A 25536-nucleotide genomic window follows, 5' to 3' on the forward strand; every position below is an offset into this window, starting at 1 on the left:
ATCAAAGCGGTAAACATGACCGTATGAGATAATTCACTTCCAGCCAACCTGCTCCCACAGAGAACACCCCAACTTTTAGAGCCTTGTCACCCATGAAACCTATCAGGGTTTATTAGCAAGAGTCAGATCTCGGAGCAGTTATTGGGGGGGGGGGGGGCAGCTTTAATAATCCGAAGAGAGGAAGATCAGTAAGCCCCATTGGCGCTCTAGCAGCTTCTGTCAGCAGTAAAGGTTCTCTCATCGAGGTCTTGTGGTTTCCTGTGTCATGGAGAGTTCCCGGCAGAATGCCCCTGGGATTTTGCAGAACCCATTGTCATGCAGAACGTGCCTACCTTGGCAGTGTGGAATATGTGGATTTTCCCATCCAAGTCTATCTTCAGCTGGGCCGGATAGAGCATGGAGAATTTGAGCCCGGGGTGTGTTCATTTCATATGAGCAAATTAACTGTGCGCCTAATGAACCAAGACAGTGGTCAGGGACGATGAAGAGCCCTGATGGTGTAGTGGGCACAAAAATGTAGCTACCGAGCTATGTTCGTTCCAGGAGGTGCACCAGGCAGTGCAGGCAGGCCCAGTGATGCATGAGCCCTCTCGACCGAAAATAAAGCAGTGAAGCTATTGCGGTCTAACAGATCAATGAGAAGGGATTCCACATAGGCAACCATCCGGCCAGCGATCGTAGATTCAGCTATGTCCATGATACTTAGGTTACTGCATCTGGAGTGCACCTGAAGGTCTTCGCTTATAGCTGCGACAGACAACAGTTGTTTATCCATTTTTAAGAGTTTCTTCCGGTTGTCAGTCGTGTAGTCCTCAAGGTCAGATATTCTGAGCTTGGCTCCACAAAGACTCACTGATTGTCTGTCCATCCGCTCTGGTCACTGTGGAATTGAATTATTGTATACATAGATTGTGGGTAGTGCTAAGCATGAGGGATGGGTGGACTAGGTGAGCACTTTTGATTATTGCAACTAATTATAGAACTTTGTATATATTTAGTTGTTTTGTTAATCACTGGCTTGTGACAGAATGCCACTTTGTGCTACTGGTAACTGTATAGAGGAAGTATTTTTTGTTCTCAGCCCCATCCCGGGTAGTAGATTAGCATTGGGCTCTGTCTTTTGAAAGTTATGTTTTTATCCCCAGCAGTGGTTACACTGCTGACCATGGTGCCACCTCTTTCATCAAAGAGTGAGGGAGTAGTCTCAGTGATTTTCACAGACAAATGGCAAACCTCAATGAGGAGGCTTATATTGAGCATTGCAGGATTTAGGAGTTTACTAGGTTTGAGGGCAAAGAATTCCACAGTTTTGTGTCTAGAACTTAAAATAATCTCCTACCATGGGGCTCTGGGTTAAATGTGCCTTTTATGATGGGCTTTTCTTGCTGAGTCTTATATTTTGTATAGGTATGTGTTTGGGACTTAACCCTGTGAAGGTATTGCGAACTGCTGGTATTACGTAACATAACTTGTTAAGGAGTTTTTAATTAAAAACAAAAGGTAATTGAGACGGCTGCTATGAAGCCAGATGCATTATTAATCTCCTTAGAAACTCTATCTGGACCAATGCTTCAGAAGGATTGTGACTGTCAGAGATAAAAAATACTCTAGTATTTCTTTGGTTTTTAATGCTTTTTTCATTGTCACCAGAATATCACGACATATATACTAACATTTAGTTTCACCCTCTACTTAAGCTTAATTATTATGGCGTATCTTTAATCACATGTTCACATTTCTGTGTTTCAACAGTCTGACTTACAATTCCTTTCTGGTGGCCAGGGGGATGAGACAAGGCAGTTCCATTTTTGGGCCACCGACTCTATTAAATACCTGGGAATAATTGTCCAACGCTCTCCCTTTCAGACGGTGCAACTTAATGATGGCCCAGTTGTCGATCAACTGCCTCACCAATTTGACACGGTGCTAAAGTTCCCCTTACCCTCGGAGGGACGCATCACCCTGATAAAGATGGTTGTCCTCCTTAAACAATTATATCTATTCACGAACATCACTATATCCTTGGGCACACATTTCTTCACCACCCTCATTGCCCTTCTGACCACTTTGATTTGGTCACGCAAGCCTGCCAGAATAGCATGGTACTTCGATACTCCAAAGGGGGGTTTTAAGTGCCAGACCCTGAGATGTACTATTATACTGCCCAATGCCACTTTTCCCAATTCTGGTACAAATCAGATGCCGACCTACCTTATTCACTTCCTGATCAAGACCAAACAAAAGGAATCTCTTTGGCCTCCTTACTGACACCCAGACCACTTGTTGGGCATGGAGGATGTTGCACCACAGGGTTGGTGTGACCTTTTTGTATTCCCCTGCACGTAAACTCAACAGAACCCCTACTACCCTTTATAGCAGAACACATAGTATAAAACACTCTCCGACATGGCCTTGACGGAATTTGGCCATTTGTACCCAGATGTTAAATTTCTCTCGCTGCACCTTTTTTGCTCCACAGGTTACTTCAAGGTGCTGGATATTATCACTTATGCGAGGCTACGCAACTCCATCAGGGACAAAATACCTGGCTTCCATGACAAACCGTCAGAGTTTCCCCTGCTGACACACCTTATTACTTCATCCAACACTACTAGGTGGGTCTCTAGATTATATACTATCATATCACTTCGCAGACTCAAGCGCTCGGATTCGGCAAAGTTGGCTTGGTAGGAGACATTTCTACACATGGCATATATATCACTGGAAGGTCAGTGGAGAACCAATCCTACCGGCTCTCAAAAATGCGTCCATGGTGGGAGAGAATATGTTGGTTTTCTGCACTTAGCCTTGGCGTGTCCACAAATACATGCATATTGGCTAACTATCCTGCAAATAGTTGGGGCTATAACTACACAACACATAGAGGCCAATCCTCGAATGACTCTATTAGTTTATGTAAAAAATCTCTCAGAGTATAAATTGCTTCACTACAATCTCCCTTTCTACCTTTACAATGCAACGGTATTGCCTTTGCAAAAGTTAGAGCTATTGGCATTGTAAATTACAACATTTTTATTTATGTGTTGGTTTTGAAAACAGATAAATGGGATTGTCATTTACAATGCCAATAACTTAATCTGTCGCAAATGCCACACACAAACACACAGACCCACACACAAACACACAGACCCACACACACACAGACCCACACACACACAGAGCCCCACACACAGAGCCATACACACACATAGAGCCACACAGAGCCACACACACACACAGCCACACACACACACAGCCACACACACAGCCACACACACACACACACACCCAGACACACTCACACACACACACACACACAGCCACACACAGCCTTTTGGGTAACATGTATACAGTACATACAAAGTGACTATCATGGAAATAGAAGTTGCGAGTATGGGTGACAGCGTCAAATTGCTGTGCACCAAAAAGAGACTCGCAGGAGCTGTGTAGTTACCAATTTCTAGGTCACAAGGTCACTGAAGACATTAAATTAATAGTCCCGGGTAAATAAAGTAAGTGGGTTGGAGTCTTTAATACAATAAACATTATTAGCATTTAAAAAAAAAAATCCAGGGACTCATAACGCTGCTTCCAGTCCCTGGTTACACAGAAGTATCGTGTTGTTCTAAGTAGGAAACAGTGCCAGATTGAGTGCTTGAATGAAAGAACAATGCACAGGAAGGATTATGGAAAGGAGTATGGTCAAGCGTGTCGCCACTGTTTCCCTTTAATATTAAACAGGCAGTTTTTATTCAATTATCTAAACCCACAATCTAAGAGTGTGAATGTGGGCAGTTGTGCCACAGTGGTAAGCGACGCTTCCTTCAGCTAAGCATTCCCTGATTACCTGTCATTAAAGTTCTCGAAGGCATTGGAATATCAGGCAAGGCACGGGATCGGCTCTACCGATCCCTGCTGGTTGGCACACCAATGCTAATTGGCGAATATTTTGATCACGTTGCATGAAACTCTCCTCCGGAGGCCGCCAACTTGCAACCATGAACGGTGCAGCTTGGAGTCTCTTTCTGACGCTGTCACCAGGCTGGACGCCATTGAAATGGGCAACACTTTATTGGATTGCACAGACAGATGTCCGGGCTGCGCCTACGTACCCCGGACGTCCCTGATACAGTTCGGTGCGCATTTAAGAATGCTCCGTTTTGTTAAATGAACTCTACTCGGCACCGCCCACTGCGCCGGGACTCCACAAAACAATATTTGTATTTTTGTTTGCTTTGCACGTGTTACTGGTGTTAGTGAACCATTATAGCGGTCCCCGTATCTCGTAATTTGTATATAAATAACCAGGGGCATATTTTAACTTCAGCACAACCCCAATAAAAAGAACTCTTATGAAATAAAATGCCTACTTTTTCAAAAAGAGAACAACGTGTGTACAAAAGAAAAACACAACGGTGCACCTTAGCAAAGACAGTGTGTTGTCGAGGCATACACAGTGCGAGGCACAACACAACACAGCTGCTGAAATAGTTGTGGTACAAAAGGGGATGGTGATGGACGGAGCATCTGAATCAATCAAACACTCACACCCAGTCAACAGATCTGGGTTTAATCCATCACCGTTCTTTAGCCCACTCTGCCACCCCAGTTCAGACATGGCCATATGCAAATCAGTCTGACCCTGTGCCTCATGGGAACAGTGCAGCCCAAACTGCCAAGCCATGTCTTCCCTGGACCGGAAACAAGCTTCAGAGGACCGGTTTCTGGCATTTCAGCCGTCTTCAGCCCGGTTTGCTTGAATCCAGTGGCAAAGTGAGCATCTCCTGGCGTCTCCGTGAATGCGTGCAACCGTTTACTGAAGCTGCACATTTTTAAATAACAAACACATGGCCCAGGGAGGGCGCCCCTCCCCCACGCGCCGCTGAACACAGAGCTCACTGTGCCCTTGTTGGGCAGAGGCTGAGACATAAACATGCTTACACTGGCACAAGTCTGTGACCTGGGATCTGCGAACTCACACACATCTTCAGCTGTGAGTTCAAAGTGGTTAGAAGAAGTGCACATAGAGCCGGGTAGGCTCTTGGAGCTATGTTGCCGTAAACCGTGTATAAAGTGCCTATACTCTGTCTTTCTTTTAAAATCCTGAAATACGCGAGCCCTGCCCTGTTGGGCAACCTGATTACCCACTATGTTCCTTCTCGCCCTCTTCGCTCGGCAGAACTTCACTTGACGGTTGTGCCCAAAATTAGGCTCTCCAGGACAGGTGGGCGTGCTTTCGCTCCCAAGCTGTGGAACTCCCTTCCGGTACATATCCGTGCCATTGACTGTCTGTCTGCTTTCAGGAAGGCCATCAAGACCTTCCTGTTCCCTTCACTTTAGTCTCTACTAGTTTTGTTTTTCCTCTCAGGCTGGTATATTCCTGTTGTGTCCTCTCGTGGGCAGCGCCGGGACGCCCCTTCGCTGGGGCAGCTGTGCGCTCTACAAAACGGCTAACATAACATAACATAACATATACGGAAGTGTCTGCTCTCTCTCTGCCTTGTTGCAGCAGAGTGTGTAGAATAAAGCGCTGTGCCTGCCCCTGAGATATGTGCACGTCTCACAAGAGCTCTCCCCGTGTGTGAGTTCAACAAAAACAAACGCTCGGAACAAGCCCCTGACTTCCTGCTGGCATAAAAGGTTCCTTATCTTCTTTATGGAGCCATCTGGACCCATAAAGAAGATAAGAAACCGTTTACGACAGCGGTAAGTCAAGTAAGCCAGTCTGAAAAGGACAGGGCTTACAGAGAAAGAAGAACGTCACTAGGACCTTTTCTACAATGGCTGGCCACCGTTTAGCATGAACGGTGAAGCCAGCCGATGGAGAAGAGGGGCGGGGCTTAACCTCGCTAGTGGAAAATACTCTATGTCATTAAATCTCGCCAGCTCGACTGCGCATGTGCGCAATCTTTCGCAGGCCAAGACCTAAAAATGAGAGTGGCTGTGCTCAGGGAGAAGACCAAGGTCCCCAGTAGCTCGAAATGGTTGCAAGAAATGACAATTCATAACAACGGGATCGAGACATTTGCTTTAATGCACTTCACGTCCCAAAAATATCTGGAACCCCTTCAGAGTATATCGCGCCATGGCCACCTGACAGACACAGACAAGTCGGGAGTTAAAATTCCTATCTGACCTCTGAATCCCATGTGGACATGTAGCATTTCTGGGGATCCATGATGTCTGCTCCCATGCAGAACATGGGTGTGATGCTGAATACTTTTTTCTGGGAAAGGTGCACCTGAATTGCATCACTGGCGCTTAGAAACTGGCTCAATGACTGCATACGGACATAAACCCATCTACTGGAAAACAGGCAGTTGACGACCACCGTTTCCTTATGTACAAATACCTTCTAAATCCTTTGTATGCTTCTTACTTTGGTTACCGCATGATTATTACTGTTTTTCCCTTTTCCTCTGCTTCTATTTGATGTAAGAATAAAACTTCAATAAAAAAAAAAGTATATTTTACAGTGTTCCATCTGTCTCATTACAAGTGCCTCATTGGAATTAAAAGATGCCAGACATTTAGGCGGACACCAACATCCAGATCAGAACCAGACGGCAAGCCCCTTAAGGACGCCAAAGCCACTTCACTAAGTAACCAAAAGGAGACGGAAAGGCTACCATGCACGCCACTCCAACCTCGCCACACAGACGCAGCAAATCTGGAAAGAGAAAATGCTAGAAAACGGTCCAACTAAGCCAGGGCCCAATGGTGCTATAGGCGGAGATGCAACAAAACAACAGACGTGATTAGGGGCCGGTTCCCTCTTTACACACTTCTGTTCTTTGGGAAAGGCCAGGATGGAAGGAGAAGGAGCGTAGTTAGTCATTCAGGTTATGCTACAGGCATCTTTAGTTGTGTGTTAGGAGAGCTCTTGTCATCAATACAACAAAAATAAGTATAAAGAAATATAGAGACTGGGCTTCGGGTCAGTCCTCCTCAGCCATAAACTTGTAAGTATTTTTCATGGTTTCACATAGAGATGATAGGCATGTCAGTTAAGTCCATGGCATTTTGAGCAAAGGATAGGTACATTGTTCGAATCAGACTTTGACAATGGGATCAAGCAGTCCTTTTGTTAAACTGCAGATTCAAAAGCATAAATCTGGAAAATTGAGTCGCAGTGCTCTTTTTGGATGTATTTAATATGCTGGCACAGCGCCATTTCCATTGCTGTTGATTGGCTTTACAGCTTGCTCTCTGTATGCTTAAGACTGTCGTAAAATAAAGGCACAGTGATATTCACTAATCGCTCCAGTGCATTAATTTGTTTTATTTACCACTTCGTGAAGATATGAAGAAGCTTTTTTTTAAAGATGCACTTAAAGTACTGGATCGACCACTTTCAACACTCACTTCATCCTCTGTCGTAAGGTCACTCTTCTCTGAGCAACAACATAAATCTGCTAATGCACTTTTGGGGGAAGAGGGGGAAGGAGAGGAGGTAGAGGCTGAAGAAGAGGAAGAAGCAGAAGAGGAGGAGGAGATGAACCTTCATTCCATTGTTGTGATAAACTATTCTTTTTCTTCTCCTACCTTCTACATGAATAGATTTTTCATTATTCATGCTGAGAATTAGAAGCAACAAACAAACAATTTACAGCTTTAAATATAACAACGCTCTCATCAGTATGCGACAAAGCTGTGCTTTATTAATAATAGAATGCTAATACCTACTGAACCACCTATCTACCGCTCATAACCAACTTATCATGACAACCTACAATACACACCTGCCCACTATATTTGCTTACCTACCATGCCCAGACACACATATTACCTACCATACCTACATCTTAACTGCCATTAACTTACTTACCAGCGTACCATACCTTATCTACATACCTGATACCTACCACATCTAAACTTATTCCCGTTCTGTAGTGCATCTTTTTACACCTTCACTAAAGTGGTGGTTTTATTAATAAACAAAATGGGCAAGTTATGCATATGGGACCTTTGCAAACAAGATACTAAGGCCTGCTACAGAAAGCAATGTTTAACTTGAAGGACATGTAGTAGCAGCCTAAGCTGTTGCAGACTGCATCAGGAAAGTTCCAATTAGAGATTTTGAAGCGGTATGAAAATATCAATTTAATCGTTTCTCTAAAAATAGCTAAACCAATTAACTTTCCAAATGCTTGTTTCTTTTTTTTATTTAGGGCACCTGGCGCCTAGGGGAGCGTGGAAACACCTCAAGCAAGAACTGGGACGAGGAAGGGTTGAGGAAGTCAAGTTCTTATACATCACTAAAGTGGAATAGGCCCGGGCACCCCTCCAACTTCAATTATTCACACAAAAAGGGGATTATTCCAATGATAGCCGAAAATGAACGTCCCAAGCCTTTGGTCATTAAAACTTAAGAGTTTCATTTTCAGCTCTCTTTGGAAAAATCCCCTAGATACTCTGGTGTTTACGGAAGTAATGACTCCGACATTACTTTTAAATATTGTCATCCATGGTTACTACATCTGGCATGCAGCAAGCATTAAATAATAGCTGAGAAAATGGCTCAGTGCGTTAAACGTTCTCTCCAGACTGCTGACATGACCTGAAAGTCACAATTACTTATCTCGGCAAAGCCATTTTAGCTTAGATCATCTCCAACATCACGACGATCGAGTAATTTCTGTTCCATTCATGCTACCGGATTTATCTGTGGCACTTGATACGGATAATCGCCAGGTGCTTACTGAAATCCCTGGTGAATTATGGTATAAATGGCGCCTTCGCTCTATAGTGGTCTGACAGCTTTCTGTCTGACCAAACCGTGGAAGTCGAACTAGGCCAGCACTTGTCTAGTTTGAAACCCTTGTCTTGTGGAGTCCTCCTTTTCAATCTATATATAACCTCTGTGGCACAAGTTATCAAACATTTCAGACTTACCACACTCAGATAAGCAGACGACACAAAGATTATTTTTGCAGTAGATGGTAACCCTAGCTTACATTTTGAAAAACTACTTGTAGGAGGTGTAAAGGTGGATGAGGCTGTATGCTGAATGACTGAAAGACTAAAATCTTCTTACATTTTTGCCAGTCTTCCCTGTGAAACAGTGCTTTATGGGCCCCTACTAAAGGACGGAATACGATTCTAGGGGAGAAGGTGAAAACCCTTGAAAATCAGATACTCTGGTCTAACTAAAGAGGAGAAGCTAAAAGCAGTGACAATGACTTGCACATTTCCATTCAGTTTGCTGAAGAGGATTGGGCACACTTTTAATATCATTTACATCTGCCAGGCTGAACTACTGCAACACAGTCTACTGTAGATTACCATTTAAATTGTTGAGCAGGTTAGAATTGGACCAGTAAGCGGCTGCTAGAGGTTCTGAAGATCAGAAAATTGGATTCAGTTTCAATGGGCTTAGATAAGCTCTATTGGCTTCCTGGGTCCCACAGAATCAAGTTCAAGTCATTATGCTTTGTTCATAAAACATTTACACAACTATAGGCCCAGTAACCAAGAGGTTCATACCATACATTCCAAGACATAGCCTGCATTTGGAAAAAGAGAGTTTGGTAAAAGAGCCCACTTTCCGTGGAAGTACCCTAGGAGCAGTATCATTTTCAGTAGCCAGAGCGCTAATGTGGAATAGTTTGCCTAGTACATTATGAATAGAAAAATCATTGTTCAACTTTACGAAGCTGTTAAAGGCATGGCTCTTTCGTTAACACTGAATCGTAGAAGCATCGACCATTTTAGCGCCAACATGCCCATGGGTAAACATTTGTGCTTCAGAAATACTTTAAATTAAATTATCTTGGACTCTCATTCTACCGTGACCAATAAATTCATTAATTAATTTGAGTAACAGCAACACTTGCTTTTTCCAGGCCTTATCGACGTCAAGCACTGCAATAAGGATATTTCATTTATAAAGGTGCGCAAAAAACTACATTGTTGCAGGCACAAATACAAAAAACACAAACGTTCTCAAAATATATGCATTACTTCAACTGTACATTAAGTCGTAAATAACAATTAAAAGAACTAACACCTACTCCTGTCATTTCAACCTTCACCAATATAGCAAAAACGTGGTACTACTTGATGGCTTTGCCAATTCTTGCATAAAACTTGCTGAATACCAAACTCCCATAAATTTACATCTTCAAAGGACAGAAGGCCGCTGTCATTAACAACATTTGTACAAGTACTTACTACTCATTGAAATGCAAGAGATGCAAAAAAACATTTAACTAAAAGCTTTGTTATACTTGCTCACGCTTGCAAACCGCTGCCCCATCGCATACTTCCAATCTCCGGTGAGAAACTGGCCTCTGGATTGCTAGTGATGTCAAACTGTGATAAGCCAGCACTTGCCTGTTGCTAGGAAACGGTGCATTGCCAGTAGAAGCTGTGGTGATATTTTCACCTTCATCTCGCTGTCCGCTTGCTTGAAGGCTGAGAAGTCCTGCTTCCGCTCTCGATGAGTCACTTTCTTTTTCGTCCTGTTATCGGCTGTGAGGAACGGTATTATATTTGAGAAGGGTTGCAGATTCACATGTTGCAGCTACCAGACATGAAAGAATACAAAGTTTGGGGTTTCACAAAACTGCCGAACTTTACAAAAGGTTCTAAACATTTATCCATTTAGTGGATCACAAAGCACATTTTTACATTCTTGCACAAGAATGATTGGTGTTGATTGGAGAATCGGTTGTATAAGTTAATAGTATGAAACATAAAATAACATTGTTATTGCACACAGAGGGACTCATTTAGAGCCTGAAGGGAGGCCCTGGTGTCAGCTAGGTACGTTAAATTGTACAATATACTGCACACTGGACAGTGTTGCATTCCAGACTCATGATGTTGATGTGGAATTTAAAATGTTAAGCAGAAATACTGAAGTAGAAATGTTCCCTCTACTGACCATCCCTGAACTGCCAGAAGATCGCAGAGACACAGCAAAAGCTGAAGTCTGGGATTTTACAGGGAAGGACATTGGACTTATAAAATGTGTAGATCCAGTCCAAAACAAATTTAAACCGAATTGTATTTTTCCCAGAACATCATCTTATCATTTGTCCCCAGAGACCATTGCAGGAATACAGTCAGTAATCAAAGAAATGCTTCAGAAATGGATACTAAAATAGTTGATTGGGAACCCATGGAATTCATTTATAATGGGGTTGCAGAAGCCTAATTACAAGTATGGGATTGTCCTAAGGCAGATCAATGAAATAGCGGTGCCTTGTTGTCCTGTAGTGCCAACTCCTACTACTATACTTTTCCAAATTCCATGTACTGCACAATGGTTACAATTATTAATCCATGCCAGGCTTTCTTCTCAGTGACCTTGCATGAAGATAGCCATTACTTATTCTCCCTTGCCTTCCAATAGAAGACAGTTATGTGGCATTCCTCAAGGTATACAGAAAGTCCCTCAATTTTCAATCAGATCTTAACGAAAAAATCTTGAGTCCCTGAAGATGCCTTGTGAGTCCACCCTTGTACAGTATATTGACAACCTATTGGTAGCCTCAGATACCTGTGATGCCTGTAAATACCAAAACATTGCATTATTGAACCACATGGCAAAAAACGGACACAAAGTGTCTCCAGGTAAACTGCAGTACTGCCAAAAAGAAGTTCAATATCTGGGACATGTTATTATAAAAGGAGTCGGGAAGGTGTCACCAGAGAAAGTGGACACCATCTTGCAGATGAATCCATCAAGAACAGAGAGAGATCAGGATGTTATGAGGGGTGGCTGACTACTGTAGACAGTGGATATCGTTTTTAACACTGAAACATGGAGAAGTCCAAAGACTGGCGGCTTATTTTTCTACCACACGTGATTCTGTAGTGGCAGGACTACCCGGTTGTTTGAAGGCAGTAGCCGTGGAGAGTGTTAGCCTGGAAAAGAGTGAGAACATAGTGATGGGATATGCTTTAATTGTCATGGCCCCACGCTCAGTGGAATTACTGCTAAGACCAAAACTCAGTACCTTACCCACAACAGACTTACCCGATATGAGCAGAGTTTGCTCACGTCGGATATTACAATCAAATGTTGCAATGTTTGGAATGTTTCTACTTTAATGCCTGTAATTGAACAAGATGATAATTGTGAAGAGTTTGATCATGATTGCCTAAGTGTCCCTGAACTATGCACAAAGCCAAGACCTGATATTAAGGATGAACCACTAAATGAGCCATGACATATTCTTTTTGTTGATGGTTCATGCCTGAGAGGAAATGAAATATACAGCAAAGTATCCCCTACACCATAAACAGATACATTACTTGGGCAAACGCGTAGCCTTTACACGTACGTTAAGGTCTCTGATCTATTTCTTAATGTACTCCCTGTCACTCCTCTCTATACTGTATTCGTAGATTTTTGGTGTCATATATGTTTGTATCCCTTCTTCCAAAGAGGTATCTATACAAACAATAGACATGATCTGACATAAAATGACACAAAACAAGAATTGATTTGTCATAAAATCTTTTTATCTAGTCATTCCTCATGTAAATTCATACTGCAAATGTGAAAACGTATAATATTCATACAATACACACGTAGTACAAATTAGACATAAAAATATTTCAACATGTCGATTCCATACATGCAGTGCCTGTGCAGACATAACACTTAAACATACATGTCTAAATGAAAATTCTCTAACAATAACTTTGGGGATATATCATGCTCCCGCAAACAATTGATCGCAAGGGTAGAATGTGGCTCTATGTGGTCGGGGTTGAAGTAAAAAATATTCTAACGCCGCAATCTTAAAGAATATTAACATTTGCTTTGGGTTCACCCGTTAGTAACTTAATCTTTTCATGGGGATATGCGCCCCCTGGCCACTTTTGTAGTACGCCGACATGTTTTGCTCTTCACATTAGACCTGTTGTTTGTCTTGAAGATCTTCCTCAGGGTTGGTGTATACTTTGTTAGGACACTACATTAAAAAAGATATGTGGCTGCCAGTTATATGGTGGAAAAGGGAAGAATTATTTTATTTATAAAGATTAATTAAAAGGATTTAAAAGGCCATTTGGTTTTTGCCCAGCAGTATGCTTTGGTTTATATAACATAACACTCACATTCCTAGATGGATAGTTTAAAAATCCAATTTCCCTTGATTACCACTGTAGTATCGCGTGTACTGCATTTCCTGGTATCTTGCCCAGAATGAGAGCAGAGCTGCTTACTGGCTGAGGGTGGTCTTACTTCTGTCCGATCCATTGACCCATTGGAAGTGTCGTATTGCTATTGCCTTGTATTATGCACGTATAGAAATGAAGGCACACTTAGAGCAGCATATGCAGTGTGCTCTATAAATGATGTGATCGAAGTTTCCTTCCTTTAATAAGTTTCCTCTGCACAAGTTGCTGAGTTAACTGCCTTTACTTGAGCTTGTAGACTAACTGTGCAAATGAGAATCACCAGCTTCACTGACAGCCAGTATGGTTTTGGCGTAAATCATGACTTTGTGCAAATATGGTTAGCAGAGAGGTTTCCTTACTTCCACAGGAATGTCAATCAGGAATGGACAAGATGTGGAGGATTTGCTCAAAGCTTTGCATTTACCCAGTACAATTGCTGGTGTAAAATGTCCAGGACACCAAACAGGCTGCAGGTATGTTGCCATGGGCAACAGATACGCTAACTCCGTAGACAGGTATTGTGCATTGCTAGCATGCTCATTTTTAAGGAAGTTTCATAAACGAATATGGGCCATATGTAGGTAAATGGCATTTACCGAATCGTAAAGACCGAATTTTACCGATTCGGTATTTACAATTCGGTAAATGCCATGTAGGTAATTATTCTGTAACAATTACCGAATCTGTAAGAATCGGTAATTACCGATTCGGTAATTACCGAATCGGTATTTGCCATTGATTCCTATGGGCCTTGAAGCCCATAGGATTCAATAGCAAATACCGATTCGGTAATTACCGAATCGGTAAAATTACCGATTTTACAAGGGGGACAGGGTGTCACTTTGACACCCTGTTGCACCCCTGTTTCTGGCTTGTATGCCATGTGGCACACAGACATGCCCTTAGGGCATGTCTGTGTGCCACATGGCACAGGTGTACATGCACAGATGTGCATGTACACAGGGATTCGTTATTTACCATGCCATCATATTTCATGGTAAATAACGAATTCCTAAGGGCCTGTGGCACTGTTTCCAGTGCCACCTACATCCCATATTACCGATTCTGTACATTTACCGAATCGGTAATTTACAGATTTGGTAAATTTACCGATTCGGTAAATATACAGAATCAGTAATATTTTGGCCACCTACATCTGAAAATCAAAATACCGGTCGGTAACGGCCGAAATCAGCCGTTACCGACCGGTATTTGGCCACCTACATATGGCCCTATGAGGGATAAAGTGCTTTCACAATGATGATAGAAATAACTAACACTTGGAAAGAACTAAAATGAGGTCATGAAAATATGTCTGAAGGAGATTAAAATTGGTGGATCAGATCAGGCTGTGTAAAGAATGCAAACAACATCTGGCTGTCAGCTGATGGAAGGCCAGTGTTACCTGATAGCTTGTTGTTTCCAATGATCAGATATTACCACGGTTACACACATTTAGGGAGAGATGACATGGTGAAACGCATTTGAAAAAGTTGGTTTAATCCCACGTTCCAAGTGATTGTTGATGAAAATTGCAGAAGGTGTGCCACATGTTAACAGCTCAACGTAGGAAGTAAACACGTTAGAAGCACACACATAAGGAGATCAAATGGTCCTTTCAACAGATTACAGATGGATTTTATTGAGATGCCTGTGTACAACAGGTTGCGACATATCCTAGTAATCATTTGTGTATTCTCAAGATGGGTGGAAGCCTACCCAACAAGAAGAAATTATAGTCTCACTGTAGCTAGTTGTTATTACAGATCATAACGAGATTTGGGTTGCTGGTCCTTCCTGAGGAAAACACTTCAACAATGAAGTGATGAACATGCCATGTGTTGCACTACATATTGAACAGAAACTACATTGCAGTTACAAACCAGAAGTGTCAGCATAGTTGAGCAAATGAATGGAACAATAAAGTCCAGATTGGCAAACGTTTGTGCTTCAACTTCACTGAAATGGCCAGCTGCTGTACCATTGGTGCTGATGAGTACCTGAAGTATTCTACACAGGAAGAGAGGATTATTACCCCATGAAATTCTGATAGGGAAGGCAATGAGACTACCAGCAGTGACTGCAAATACCCTAGTGAACATCACAAATTATATTTTTTCCGACTACTACAAGACACTCGCTAATGTGGTTCGTTCCGTCTCTCTTCGGGTATTAGCTGCTACACGAGACCCTCACCAAGAACAGTGCAACTACCTCAGCCCAGGTGACTGGGATCAAGAAGCATGTTTTGAAGACTTGTCTTGAACCCAGATTGAAAGGCACCTACCAAATAATACTGACTACGAACTCCGCTGGTAAATGTGGTGGGATTCCAAACTAGATTCATGCCTAACACACCAGGAGAGTGAATGGTCCAGAGGAAGTGTCTTTGGTCTATGATCTGGAGAGAAGGACACTAGTGGTTGCACCACCAGTCGAGAGAACACCTAGACCTGTAGCACCGGCACCTACTCCAGTGCAGAGAGTACTAGGAGAAGAAAGGGGTGAAGATCAGCAGGCTTAAAGGCAAGTTAAAGTTCCTGAAGTATCGCAAAGAGGCACCAAGGTCTCAGAAAGTGATGTACCAGAGGCTGGTCCGCATGCGGAAGAGATCTGTGAGAATGAACACGGAGACGAACAAGATCAGGGTGAAGGAACAAGATCCCGGTGAAGGAACGAGCTCTGGGACAAGAAGAATACGTTGTCATGCAAAGTGTCCAAGAAAAGAGAGACTAAAGAGAAGTTTATTAAAAGTACGAATTCCAGTAACAGTTTCTGAAGAGATGAGACAGAGGATGAAGGCTCACTCGATCCAAATCATCAAGTTCTAAGGAGGTCTAGGACAACTTGAGTACCTTGCCGAAGATATACTGCACCTGAATGGTCTTATCTCCTAAATGTAGCATTAAATGTGATTTTGGAAGATCTGTCCAACGTGATTCCTGAACTGCTAGAACCCCCTTGAAATAATAGAGACATTGTTATTTGTAAGCTCAATTAAAACAAAGTGGGAACACATTTAATGCAAAAAAGATCAATTATGAACTGTGCCTATTAGATGTTAATTGTTTTAGTTATTTGTTTTAAAGAAGACTAACCTAGGTCTGAGAAGAGAGTTACAGAATAAATAGGGTTAACATTTTAGAAGAACACAGAGTAGCGTCAAGGATTGTCAATTAGGGAATTGTACTAACAAGGAGAGAAAGAAGATCTAAATAAAGAAAAAAACCTCTTTACAGCTTTAAAGATCGTCTGCTAATCCTTTACAGCGAATTATCAATGTTCTGACTTAAGAATGAACTGTTGCATCAGAAACAAGTGTAAATATATCATGTTTTCATAATAACAGCAATAATGATTGCAATAGTATTAGTATGATTTTACCTATCTCCTGATCCAGAGCCCCTTAATACCAACATCACAAGTACGCTTACACAACCCTTTAGGGAAAGTGCCTTTACTAAAACATTTGTAAGATATAAGCAGTACATTCTATGCTGGTGCTAGGTAATTATTCCAATAAATGTCTATTAAGCAGTGAACAAGAGTTGAAAGAGAAAGGCTTTGAGGCTTAACCAAAAGTGCACATTTAAGAATGAAAGTTTAGTACAAAACATTTTATTTTACTACTAGCTTACCCGTCGCGCGTTGCTGCGATCTCCGAAGAAAGGAAATTCAAGGAAACTCATTATGATAACATTCAATTTACATTGTGTCATTTTTATTGAAACGTATTCATTTTAATATGGAAAACATTTCAAAGTGTCGTTTTAATTCGATTTATTTATTCGAGTGCTTCTGGATACATGATTTTTAGTTTTTCCGCCTGGTGCGTACATCAGTATTCGAAAGATTATGAGGGCCCTGGGGGGATGATATTTAAAAAAAATTATGCCAGAAACCTTCGCGGGAGTGTACTCAACAACCTCCCAAAGTTTCATGGCGATCGGATGAATGCATAAAGGACAAACAGACAGACAGACATACATTCGTTTTTATATATATATAGAAGATTTCATAAACATTTTGTAAGCACACTTTTCTCTATATATGAAGGATTAATATATCTATTTGCAGTTTTAATAAGGATTATTTCACTTTATGAAGTGGGCACATGTACCAGTCATTTTATATGTGAAAACAATTCTGCTTCAGCTCAAACGCATTTCTAAAGCACAATTCTAACATTGTCTGCAAGGCAAATTTTTATTTGGAAACTAATTTCTTTCAACTCCCTCTATTTTGTAGCAGATCTTGATGCACCAGACGGTCTACCTGGAGTGAGTCCGCTTGTGAACAGCCTTGCCCTTCATACGTCCAACATAGCCCACGAAGAGCTGATCGTACAGCTTCAGATCCTTGGTTCTGTCCAGATAGAAATTGACAGCTCTCTTAGGATCCAGGTGATGAAGTCTCTCCCCCTCTTTGGAAGGGTGAGGGGGAGGATAGAAGGTAAGTAAGGTAACGGATTGCCCAAGATGGAAAGGAGTAACCACTTTAGGCAGGAAAGCAGCCCTGGTCCTAAGAACTATCTTTTCTGCATGAATGGTCAAAAATGGAGGTTTGGAACTAAGGGCCTGAAGCTCACTTAGCCTCCTGGCCGAGGCAATAGCGATCAGAAAGACCGTTTTGAGAGACAGAAGCCTCAACTGACAACTACGAAGAGGTTCAAACAGAGAACCCATAAGGAAAGTAAGTACACGATTTAAACCCCACTGAGGCATAACAAAGGTAATAGGAGGAAACCTATTGGTGAGGTCCTTAATGAACCTCATAACAACTGGAGATTTAAATAAAGACAGCTGGTCCGCTAAAGAAAGGAAAGCCGACAAAGCTGACAAATAACCTTGAACTGTAGCCATAGCACAACCCTGCTGGGCAAAAGAAAGAGAAACTCAGCACATCAGACAAATGTTCCTCCAAAGGATCAATAGACCTCTCTCCACACCATCTCACAAATGTTGACAACCTGGAGGAATAAATAGATTTGGTGGAGTGTCTCCTGAAAGATAAAATAATGTCCATCACATCAGGTGGGAGAGAGAAAGTACTCAGGTTGCCCCGTTCAATCTCCAAGCATTAAGGTGCAGGCTCTGGAGGTGGGGGTGTAGAACCTGCCCCTGCGACTGCAAAAGGAGATCTGCCCTGAGAGGGAGATGGAACGGAGGGTATGATGAGAGGTGAAGTAGATCTGTGTACAACACCCTTCTTGGCCAATCCGGGGTGATCAATATGACTTGGGCTCGGTCTTGGCGAATCTTCGTCAGAACTCAGTGAATCAAGGGTATGGGGAAAAACGAGTCAAGGAGCTGCGAACTCCATTCCAACTGAAATGCGTCCCCCAAGACTCCCTGCATCGGAAACTGGAGATGGCAGAACAATGGGCAGTGCACGTTCTCGTGAGCGGCAAAGAGGTCCAACCAAGGAAACCCCCACATCTTGAAGATGAGATGGACCACCTCCAGATGAAGACCCCACTCATGATCGGCCGAAAAGCGCCAACTGAGACTGTCCGCGTGAACATTTAAAACTCCTGCCAGATGATTTATCATAACACAAATCTGCTGGTCCCGAGTCCAGGACCAGAGTCGATAGCCTCTCTGCAGAGAGGATATGACCCTACCCCTTCATTTGTTTATATACCACATCGCAGTAGTGTTGTCCATCAGGACCTGGACCGACCGACTGCAAAGGGAGGGAAGAAAGGCCTTGAGAGGTAAACGTATCGCCCGCAATTCCAGCAGGTTGATGTGAAACAACCTTTCCTCCGGAGACCAAAGACCCTTGATCTCCAGATCCCCCAGATGAGCACCTGTCAAAGACTAAAAGTGAACTCTTACCACGACTTGCACAGGAGCAGGTAGCTGCCTTTTTCCCGACTCCACCTCAAGGATACTCAGGGTCAGTTGTAGATAACTTGACCCTCTAGGACCCCCAAGGGGGGAAAGGGGAATTGGATAAAATAACAAACAAGAAGAGACTGCTCTGGAACTACTCTTTCAGCTTCTCTTGTGTTTTCTGTAGAATGACTGAAGCCTTGTAGTCCTAATGCACCAAGAGAAATAAATTGGTTAAATCTCTCCCTTTATTCTATTCTCTAATTTTCCTTTAACGTTTGCTATCTATCCTTACCTAATATTCCAGAGGCTAGTGCTACTCTTCGTTCTTTATCTTTGTTTCTTTAGGGGACCTTACTTCCAGAGGTTTATTATCTGTAAATATATATATGTTAGACTCTAATCTCTTATGATTCTTTCTTTTACTATTCTTTGATGCTCTCTCTTCTTTCTCTATTCCTACCTTCTCTAGAAATTGGTTGCTCCTAACTAGGTATTCTTCTTGTAAGATCTGCTAAAAATTTTTTGTGTTTAACTAGTCGCTCTTATTATTAGCTCTAACTTCTTCTTTTCCTTTTCAGGTTTTCTCTTCTACTACTGGCTTCTGTGATGATTAGACTGGGTAAGTATTATCTATTAATTCGTAAACTTTTCTCAGAATTGCTTCTTATTCGTTAAGTAATATTGTCTCTTTAAAACTTTTCTCGTAACATGCACGTCTTCATTTATTGCGCAGGGTTCACTTATCTGCTTTCTTCTCTTCTTTCTCAGATTTTGACAATGTCACTCGAGTTCCTGTCAGGAAGACTCTCCGAAGGATGAGGTGTGCCAAGACTAAATTCTCCTTTTCTTATGCTGCAACTCGAACTCGGGGTTAGAAAATTGGGCAAGGAAGGGAAAACATGGGAGCGGAAGAAGTCTGACTTTAGTTACGGACAAATGGAAGAAACGCGACAAATGGAAGAAACAGGGCAAGGATTAGGAACTCAAAAACCACAACCATCTCTCCAAATACTTCAGGTGAAGTGCGCATTAGGTTTACAGCACGCGCTTCACCTAACCGCAGACACCTATAGAAAATGCAACAACTAGACCTCTGAATCATCTCGCGAGTCGGCGGCCATCTTAAGGTTCCGCTCTTGAATCAGTGATCTCCAACAGCGGTTTAGTGTTGAATGTCTCTCTTTGGCCCGGCAGAGTTTGGTTTTCAGGGAACACATAGCATGAATGTGTCCAGTTGCAATGTTGGGAGGCCTGACAGTACCCCCCAACAAAGGAGGTCTTTTTACATTTGGCTTTGTTGGAAATCTTTTATGAAAAGATTTCACCAACCGGGGAGCATGAACATCTGAAGCCACTTCCCATGATTGTTCCTCCGGACCGTAGCCCTTCCAGTCCACCAAGTAATACAGCTTTCCATTCATTAGTTTAGAGTCTAAAATTTCTTTTACTTCAAATTCTACTCCAGACTCTAATTGGATGGGTTTTGGTGGTGAGTTTTTTCGCAACTCAGGTGATGTCTTTTTTAATAAAGAAACGTGGAAAACTGGATGGATTTTCATTTTGACACGCAATTTCAGACGATAGGTTACTTAATTTATCTGTTTTTCAATTGGAAAAGGACCTATGTATCTAGGTAGGAACTTCCTATTTCCCTTCAACCTTAGATTTTTTGTACTTAACCATACTTCTTCTCCTTCTTTTAAACTGGGACCTTCTCTCCTCTTTTATCTGCATAGATTTTATATTTCTTTTTAGCCAGTTCTAAGTTCTGAGAAGCGTCTTGTTGGATCTTTTTTAAATGAGTAAATAATTCTTGGACTGCTGGGACAGAAATGTTTGTGTGTTTAACAGTAGAATTTGGGTGTCTGCCATAATTCAGGTAAAATGGAGAATAACCTGTTGAGACATTCCTTGCATTATTGTGTGCAAATTCTGCGGCCCACAAATAATCTGACCAGTCTCCACCCTGCGTCAAAAGAAATAACCTTAAATACTGCTCTAATTCCTGGTTGACTCTCTCAGTTTGTCCGTCAGTTTGAGGGAGATAACTGGTGGAATATCTAGCCTCTATCCCCAAAACACTTCCAAAAATGGGACAGAAACTGAGAACCCCGGTCTGAAATTATAATCTTCGGAATTCCATGCGCCTTGACTACATGAGTACTGAAATAATTTGCTAACTGTTTGGAAGTTGGTACTCCTTTAAAGGCCAAAAAGTGTGCCATTTTAATAGAAACATCTACCCTACCCATATTGTATCATAGCCTTGACTGGAAGGTAAATCAACAATTAAGTCCATAGTGATTGTGTGCCACGGACCAGGAGGGGTGGGAATGGGTTGCAACAGTCCTTTTGGGGCCTGCCGTTCTGATTTTCCCTGAGCGCAGATGTCGCACAATTTCACATAGTTTTCAATATCAGTGGTCGTGCATGGCCACCAGTAGTGTCTTTTCACTAATTCCTTGGTCTTAGCCTCCCCTTGATGACCGGCCAACAGGTTATCATGGCACTCATATAGCACTTGGTTTTGCAATCCTTTGGTTGGTATATACAATGCTCCTTTGTGGTAAGGTAATTGAAGCTTGATTTCTCTGCCCTCTTCTTCTTTTACCCATTCTTGCATGTCTTCCAGACTCATGACTTGAGCAATCTGTTCACCAAAGGTAATAGGTGTAGTAGCACAGACTATCCTTGAATTGGGTATGATGTTTTGATTTTCTTCTAAAGATCTTTGATCATCAGTTCCTATTCTAGATAAGGCATCCACCTTTCCATTTTGAGTGCCCGGTCTGTAAGTGATCACAAAATCATATTCAGCAAAATACAATGAACACCGGAGTTGTCTTGGCGTTAAGGTCTTAGCAGACTTCAGAAATTTTAAATTTCGATGATCGGTAAAGACCGTTACTTGGTGTCTGGCCCCCATAAGATAGTGGCGCTACTCCTTGAAACCGTCTTTAATGGGCAGCAATTCCTTCTCTGTAATCGTGTAGTTCTGTTCAGCCGGCGTTCATTTTCTTGACCTGTAAGCTACTGTGTGTAGTTGACCCGTCTCTTTGTGCCTTTGAGATAGCACACCACCAATCGCCTGGTCGGAGGCATCCGTCTCCACGTAGAAAGGTACCGATGAATCGGCATGCAAAAGTACCGGAGCTGAAGTAAAACTTTCTTTCAACAACTTAAAGGCCTTTTCAGCTTCCTCTGTCCATTCAAACCGAACACCTTTTCTTAACAACTTGGTGAGAGGTAGAATCTTCCTGGAGAATTCCTCAATGAACCTCCTGTAAAAATTTGCAAAACCAATAAAGCTTTGCACCTCTTTTATACTGGTGGGGGATTTCCAATCTACCACTGCCTGGATTTTGCGTTCATCCATATTCACTGGAGAAAGGATAAATCCCCAAAATTCCACCTTGGAAACGTTAAAAGCGCATTTTTCCAGTTTGACAAATAGTCGGTTCTCTCTAAGTTTTTGCAAGACTCCTCTCACTTGTTCTTGGTGCTTGTGTGTATCATCAGAGTAAACCAAGATATCATCGATGTAGACAATTGCACACTGATATATTCTCTCAGAATGTCATTAATAAAGTGCTAAAAGGCCTCTGGGGCATTACACAGACCATAGGGCATGACCTGGTACTCGAATAATCCGAATTTCGTCCGGAATGCAGTTTTTCATTCGTCGCCCTCCTTCATTCTGATTAGATGATAGGCTCCCCTCAAGTCTAACTTGGTGTATATTTGAGCGATTTTGACCTGGTCCAATAAAACAGAAATGAGAGGGAGCGAATAACGATTTTTCTTTGTAATCTTGTTTATAGCGCGATAATCTATACAAATTCTTAGGTCACCCTCTTTCTTCGGCACGAAAAACAGAGGCGAAGACACCGGGGATTTAGAAGGCCGGATGACACCGTTTGCCAAATACTTATCCAAGTATTCCTTCAAGTGTTGGTGTTCTTTCTCTGTTAACGCGTAGACTCGACTGCAGGGTAGGTTGACACCGGGCTCCAGATCTATTGTACAGTCATAGTCTCGATGAGGAGGTAGTTGTTTGGCCTCTTTCTCATTGAAAACGTCCCCGAAGTCTTGATATTCCTGAGGTATTTCCTGTGAATTGATAACGCACACCGACACCCCATCATACACAATGAATGAGCCAGGTTATTCTCAAGGTTCTTTTCCTTTCTTCCCACACAATTCTCCTTGCAGTAATCTGAATTCATTGCAATTGTTCTGGTACTCCAATCGATTGTGGGGTTGTGTTCGGTCAACCACGGCAGCCCTAAGATGAGCTGAAATTGGGGTGCGTCTATCACATTGAATTGGATGACTTCTTCGTGTCCGTCGTTGGATATCATCTGCAAGGGTTCGGTATGGCTCACAATTGGTCCAGAAGAAAGGTTAGTGCCGTCCACTGCTCTCACCGGTTCACTTTTAGTTTTTGTGATGGCTCTTAATCCAACCTTTGCTGTGAACTTAAGATCACAAAAGTTTCCAGTAGCCCCAGAATCTACCATTACAGACACATCCGTTAGGGTTACTTCCCGAAACTTAATCACCATAGACAGAACCAAATGAGGTGAGGAGGACTGAAGCGTATTTGCCAGTTGGTGTTCTTTTGGAGTTGATTCTTGATTAGCATCCACTTGTACAAATCTTCCTACAGGTGGTGCTGCGAGTTTTCCTTCAGCTTGAACGAAGTCTTAGGTTTCTTTGGACAACTTCTCACAAAATATCTGTTCGAACCGCAATACATGCATAGATTTCCATCCCTTCGTTTTCTCCTTTTCTTCTTTAGTCAGTGGACCTCTAATGGTTCCTATTTGCATCGGCTCAGAGTTTGATTGTCCCTCCACAGTTCGGTTATAGTCAGATCGGGCTCTATAGAATCTAGGCACAGTTGGCTTAAAATCTTTTCTTTTTTCACATTTCCTCTCTCCTTGACAGAAATCTATTTCTAATTCTAAATCTAGTAGTTCAGATATCTCTGTTGGTCGGTTGGGTATCTGTGCCAGTACATCCTTCAGTTCGTCTCATAAACCACAAAAAAAGACTGCTGCTCTTTTGCTTTCTGGCCAATTGGTCTCTACCACCAGCTTATTAAATTGAGCTAAGTAAGCCACTAAGTCCCGGTTGCAATTCTAGTAATTCATTGGCCACAGCTTGCGATATTCTTCTCCTGTCAAATATTCAAAGGAATTCTTTCTTAAACTCATCATAGTTCTGCAGGATTGGATCATTCTCGGGAGACTAAGGGCATCGACCACGATGCTGCGTCACCACTTAAATATGACAGGAGACAGAGAATGTATAACTTGTGTTGTTAGTCTATTTGAACCTTCAACAGATGGTCCCATATTTTCTTTCCCTACGCTAAAGGGTTGTCCCGTTCTTTGAGCCTGCTCTGCTGTTTCTTTTCTGGACTTCCTGTTTAAGGTTCTGGTTTTCCTCTCCAACAGCTATCATTTCTTTTTGTATGGCCTCTAAAACTGTACCCAAGGTTTGTAGGTTTATACCCTCTGCCATCCTGCTCGGGTGCAGTTAATATACGTGGGCACTTCACTCTGTCAAAGAATAAAAGTGAACTCTTACCACGACTTGCAAAGGAGCTGGTAGCTGCTTTTTCCCGACTCCATCTCAAGGATACTTAGGGTCAGTTGTAGATAACTTGACCCTCTAGGACCCCCAAGTAGGAAAGGGGAATTGGGTAAAATAACAAACAAGAAGAGACTGCTCTGGAGGTGGGGGTGTAGAACCTGCCCCTGCGACTGCAGGAGGAGCTCTGCCCTGAGAGGGAGATGGAGCGGAGGATACGATGAGAGGTGAAGTAGATCTGTGTACCACATCCTTCTTGGCCAATCCGGGGCGATCAATAGGACTTGGGCCCGGTCTTGGCGAATCTTCGTCAGAACTCAGTGAATCAAGGGTATGGGGAAAAACGCGTCAAGGAGCTGCGAACTCCATTCCAACTGAAATGCGTCACCCAACACTCCCCGCATCGGAAACTGGAGACTGCAGAACAATGGGCAGTGCACGTTCTCGTGAGCGGCAAAGAGGTCCAACCAAGGAAACCCCCACATCTTGAAGATGAGATGGACCACCTCCAGATGAAGATGCCACTCATGATCAGCCGAAAAGCGCAGACTGAGACAGTCCGCATGAACATTTAAAACTCCTGCCAGATGATTTGCCATAACACAAATCTGATGGTCTCGAGTCCAGGACCAGAGTCGAAAGCCTCTCTGCAGAGACGATACGACCCTACTCCTTCATTAGTTTATAAACCACATCGCAGTAGTGTAGTCCATCAGGACCTGGACCGACTGACCGCAAAGGGAGGGAAGAAAGGCCTTGAGAGCTAAACGTATCGCCCGCAATTCCAGCAGGTTGATGTGAAACAACCTTTCCTCCGGAGACCAAAGACCCTTGATCTCCAGATCCCCCAAGATGAGCACCTGTCAAAGACTAAAAGTGAACTCTTACCACGACTTGCACAGGAGCAGGTAGATGCCTTTTTCCCGACTCTACCTCAAGGATACTCAGGGTCAGTTGTAGA

General features: G+C 42.5%; 1 protein-coding gene across 5 annotated transcripts in view; it reads right to left on the reverse strand.

The window, feature by feature from the left end:
- CNNM2 (cyclin and CBS domain divalent metal cation transport mediator 2) overlaps positions 1-25536 on the reverse strand; it is a 1049463-nt gene that overhangs the window by 277517 nt on the left and 746410 nt on the right. For 4 of the 5 annotated variants that reach the window (XM_078643677.1, XM_078643678.1, XM_078643674.1 and 1 more), the window contains exon 3: positions 10336-10473. The exons of the other annotated variant lie outside the window; for it this stretch is intronic. In XM_078643677.1, the coding sequence (XP_078499803.1) occupies positions 10336-10473 (138 nt within the window). The remainder of the gene's footprint in view (positions 1-10335; positions 10474-25536) is intronic. 5 annotated transcript variants of the gene reach the window in all.

The sequence above is a fragment of the Lissotriton helveticus genome, chromosome 5_1, assembly GCF_964261635.1.
Source record: "Lissotriton helveticus chromosome 5_1, aLisHel1.1, whole genome shotgun sequence".
In the NCBI taxonomy this organism is placed as follows: Eukaryota; Metazoa; Chordata; class Amphibia; order Caudata; family Salamandridae; genus Lissotriton; species Lissotriton helveticus.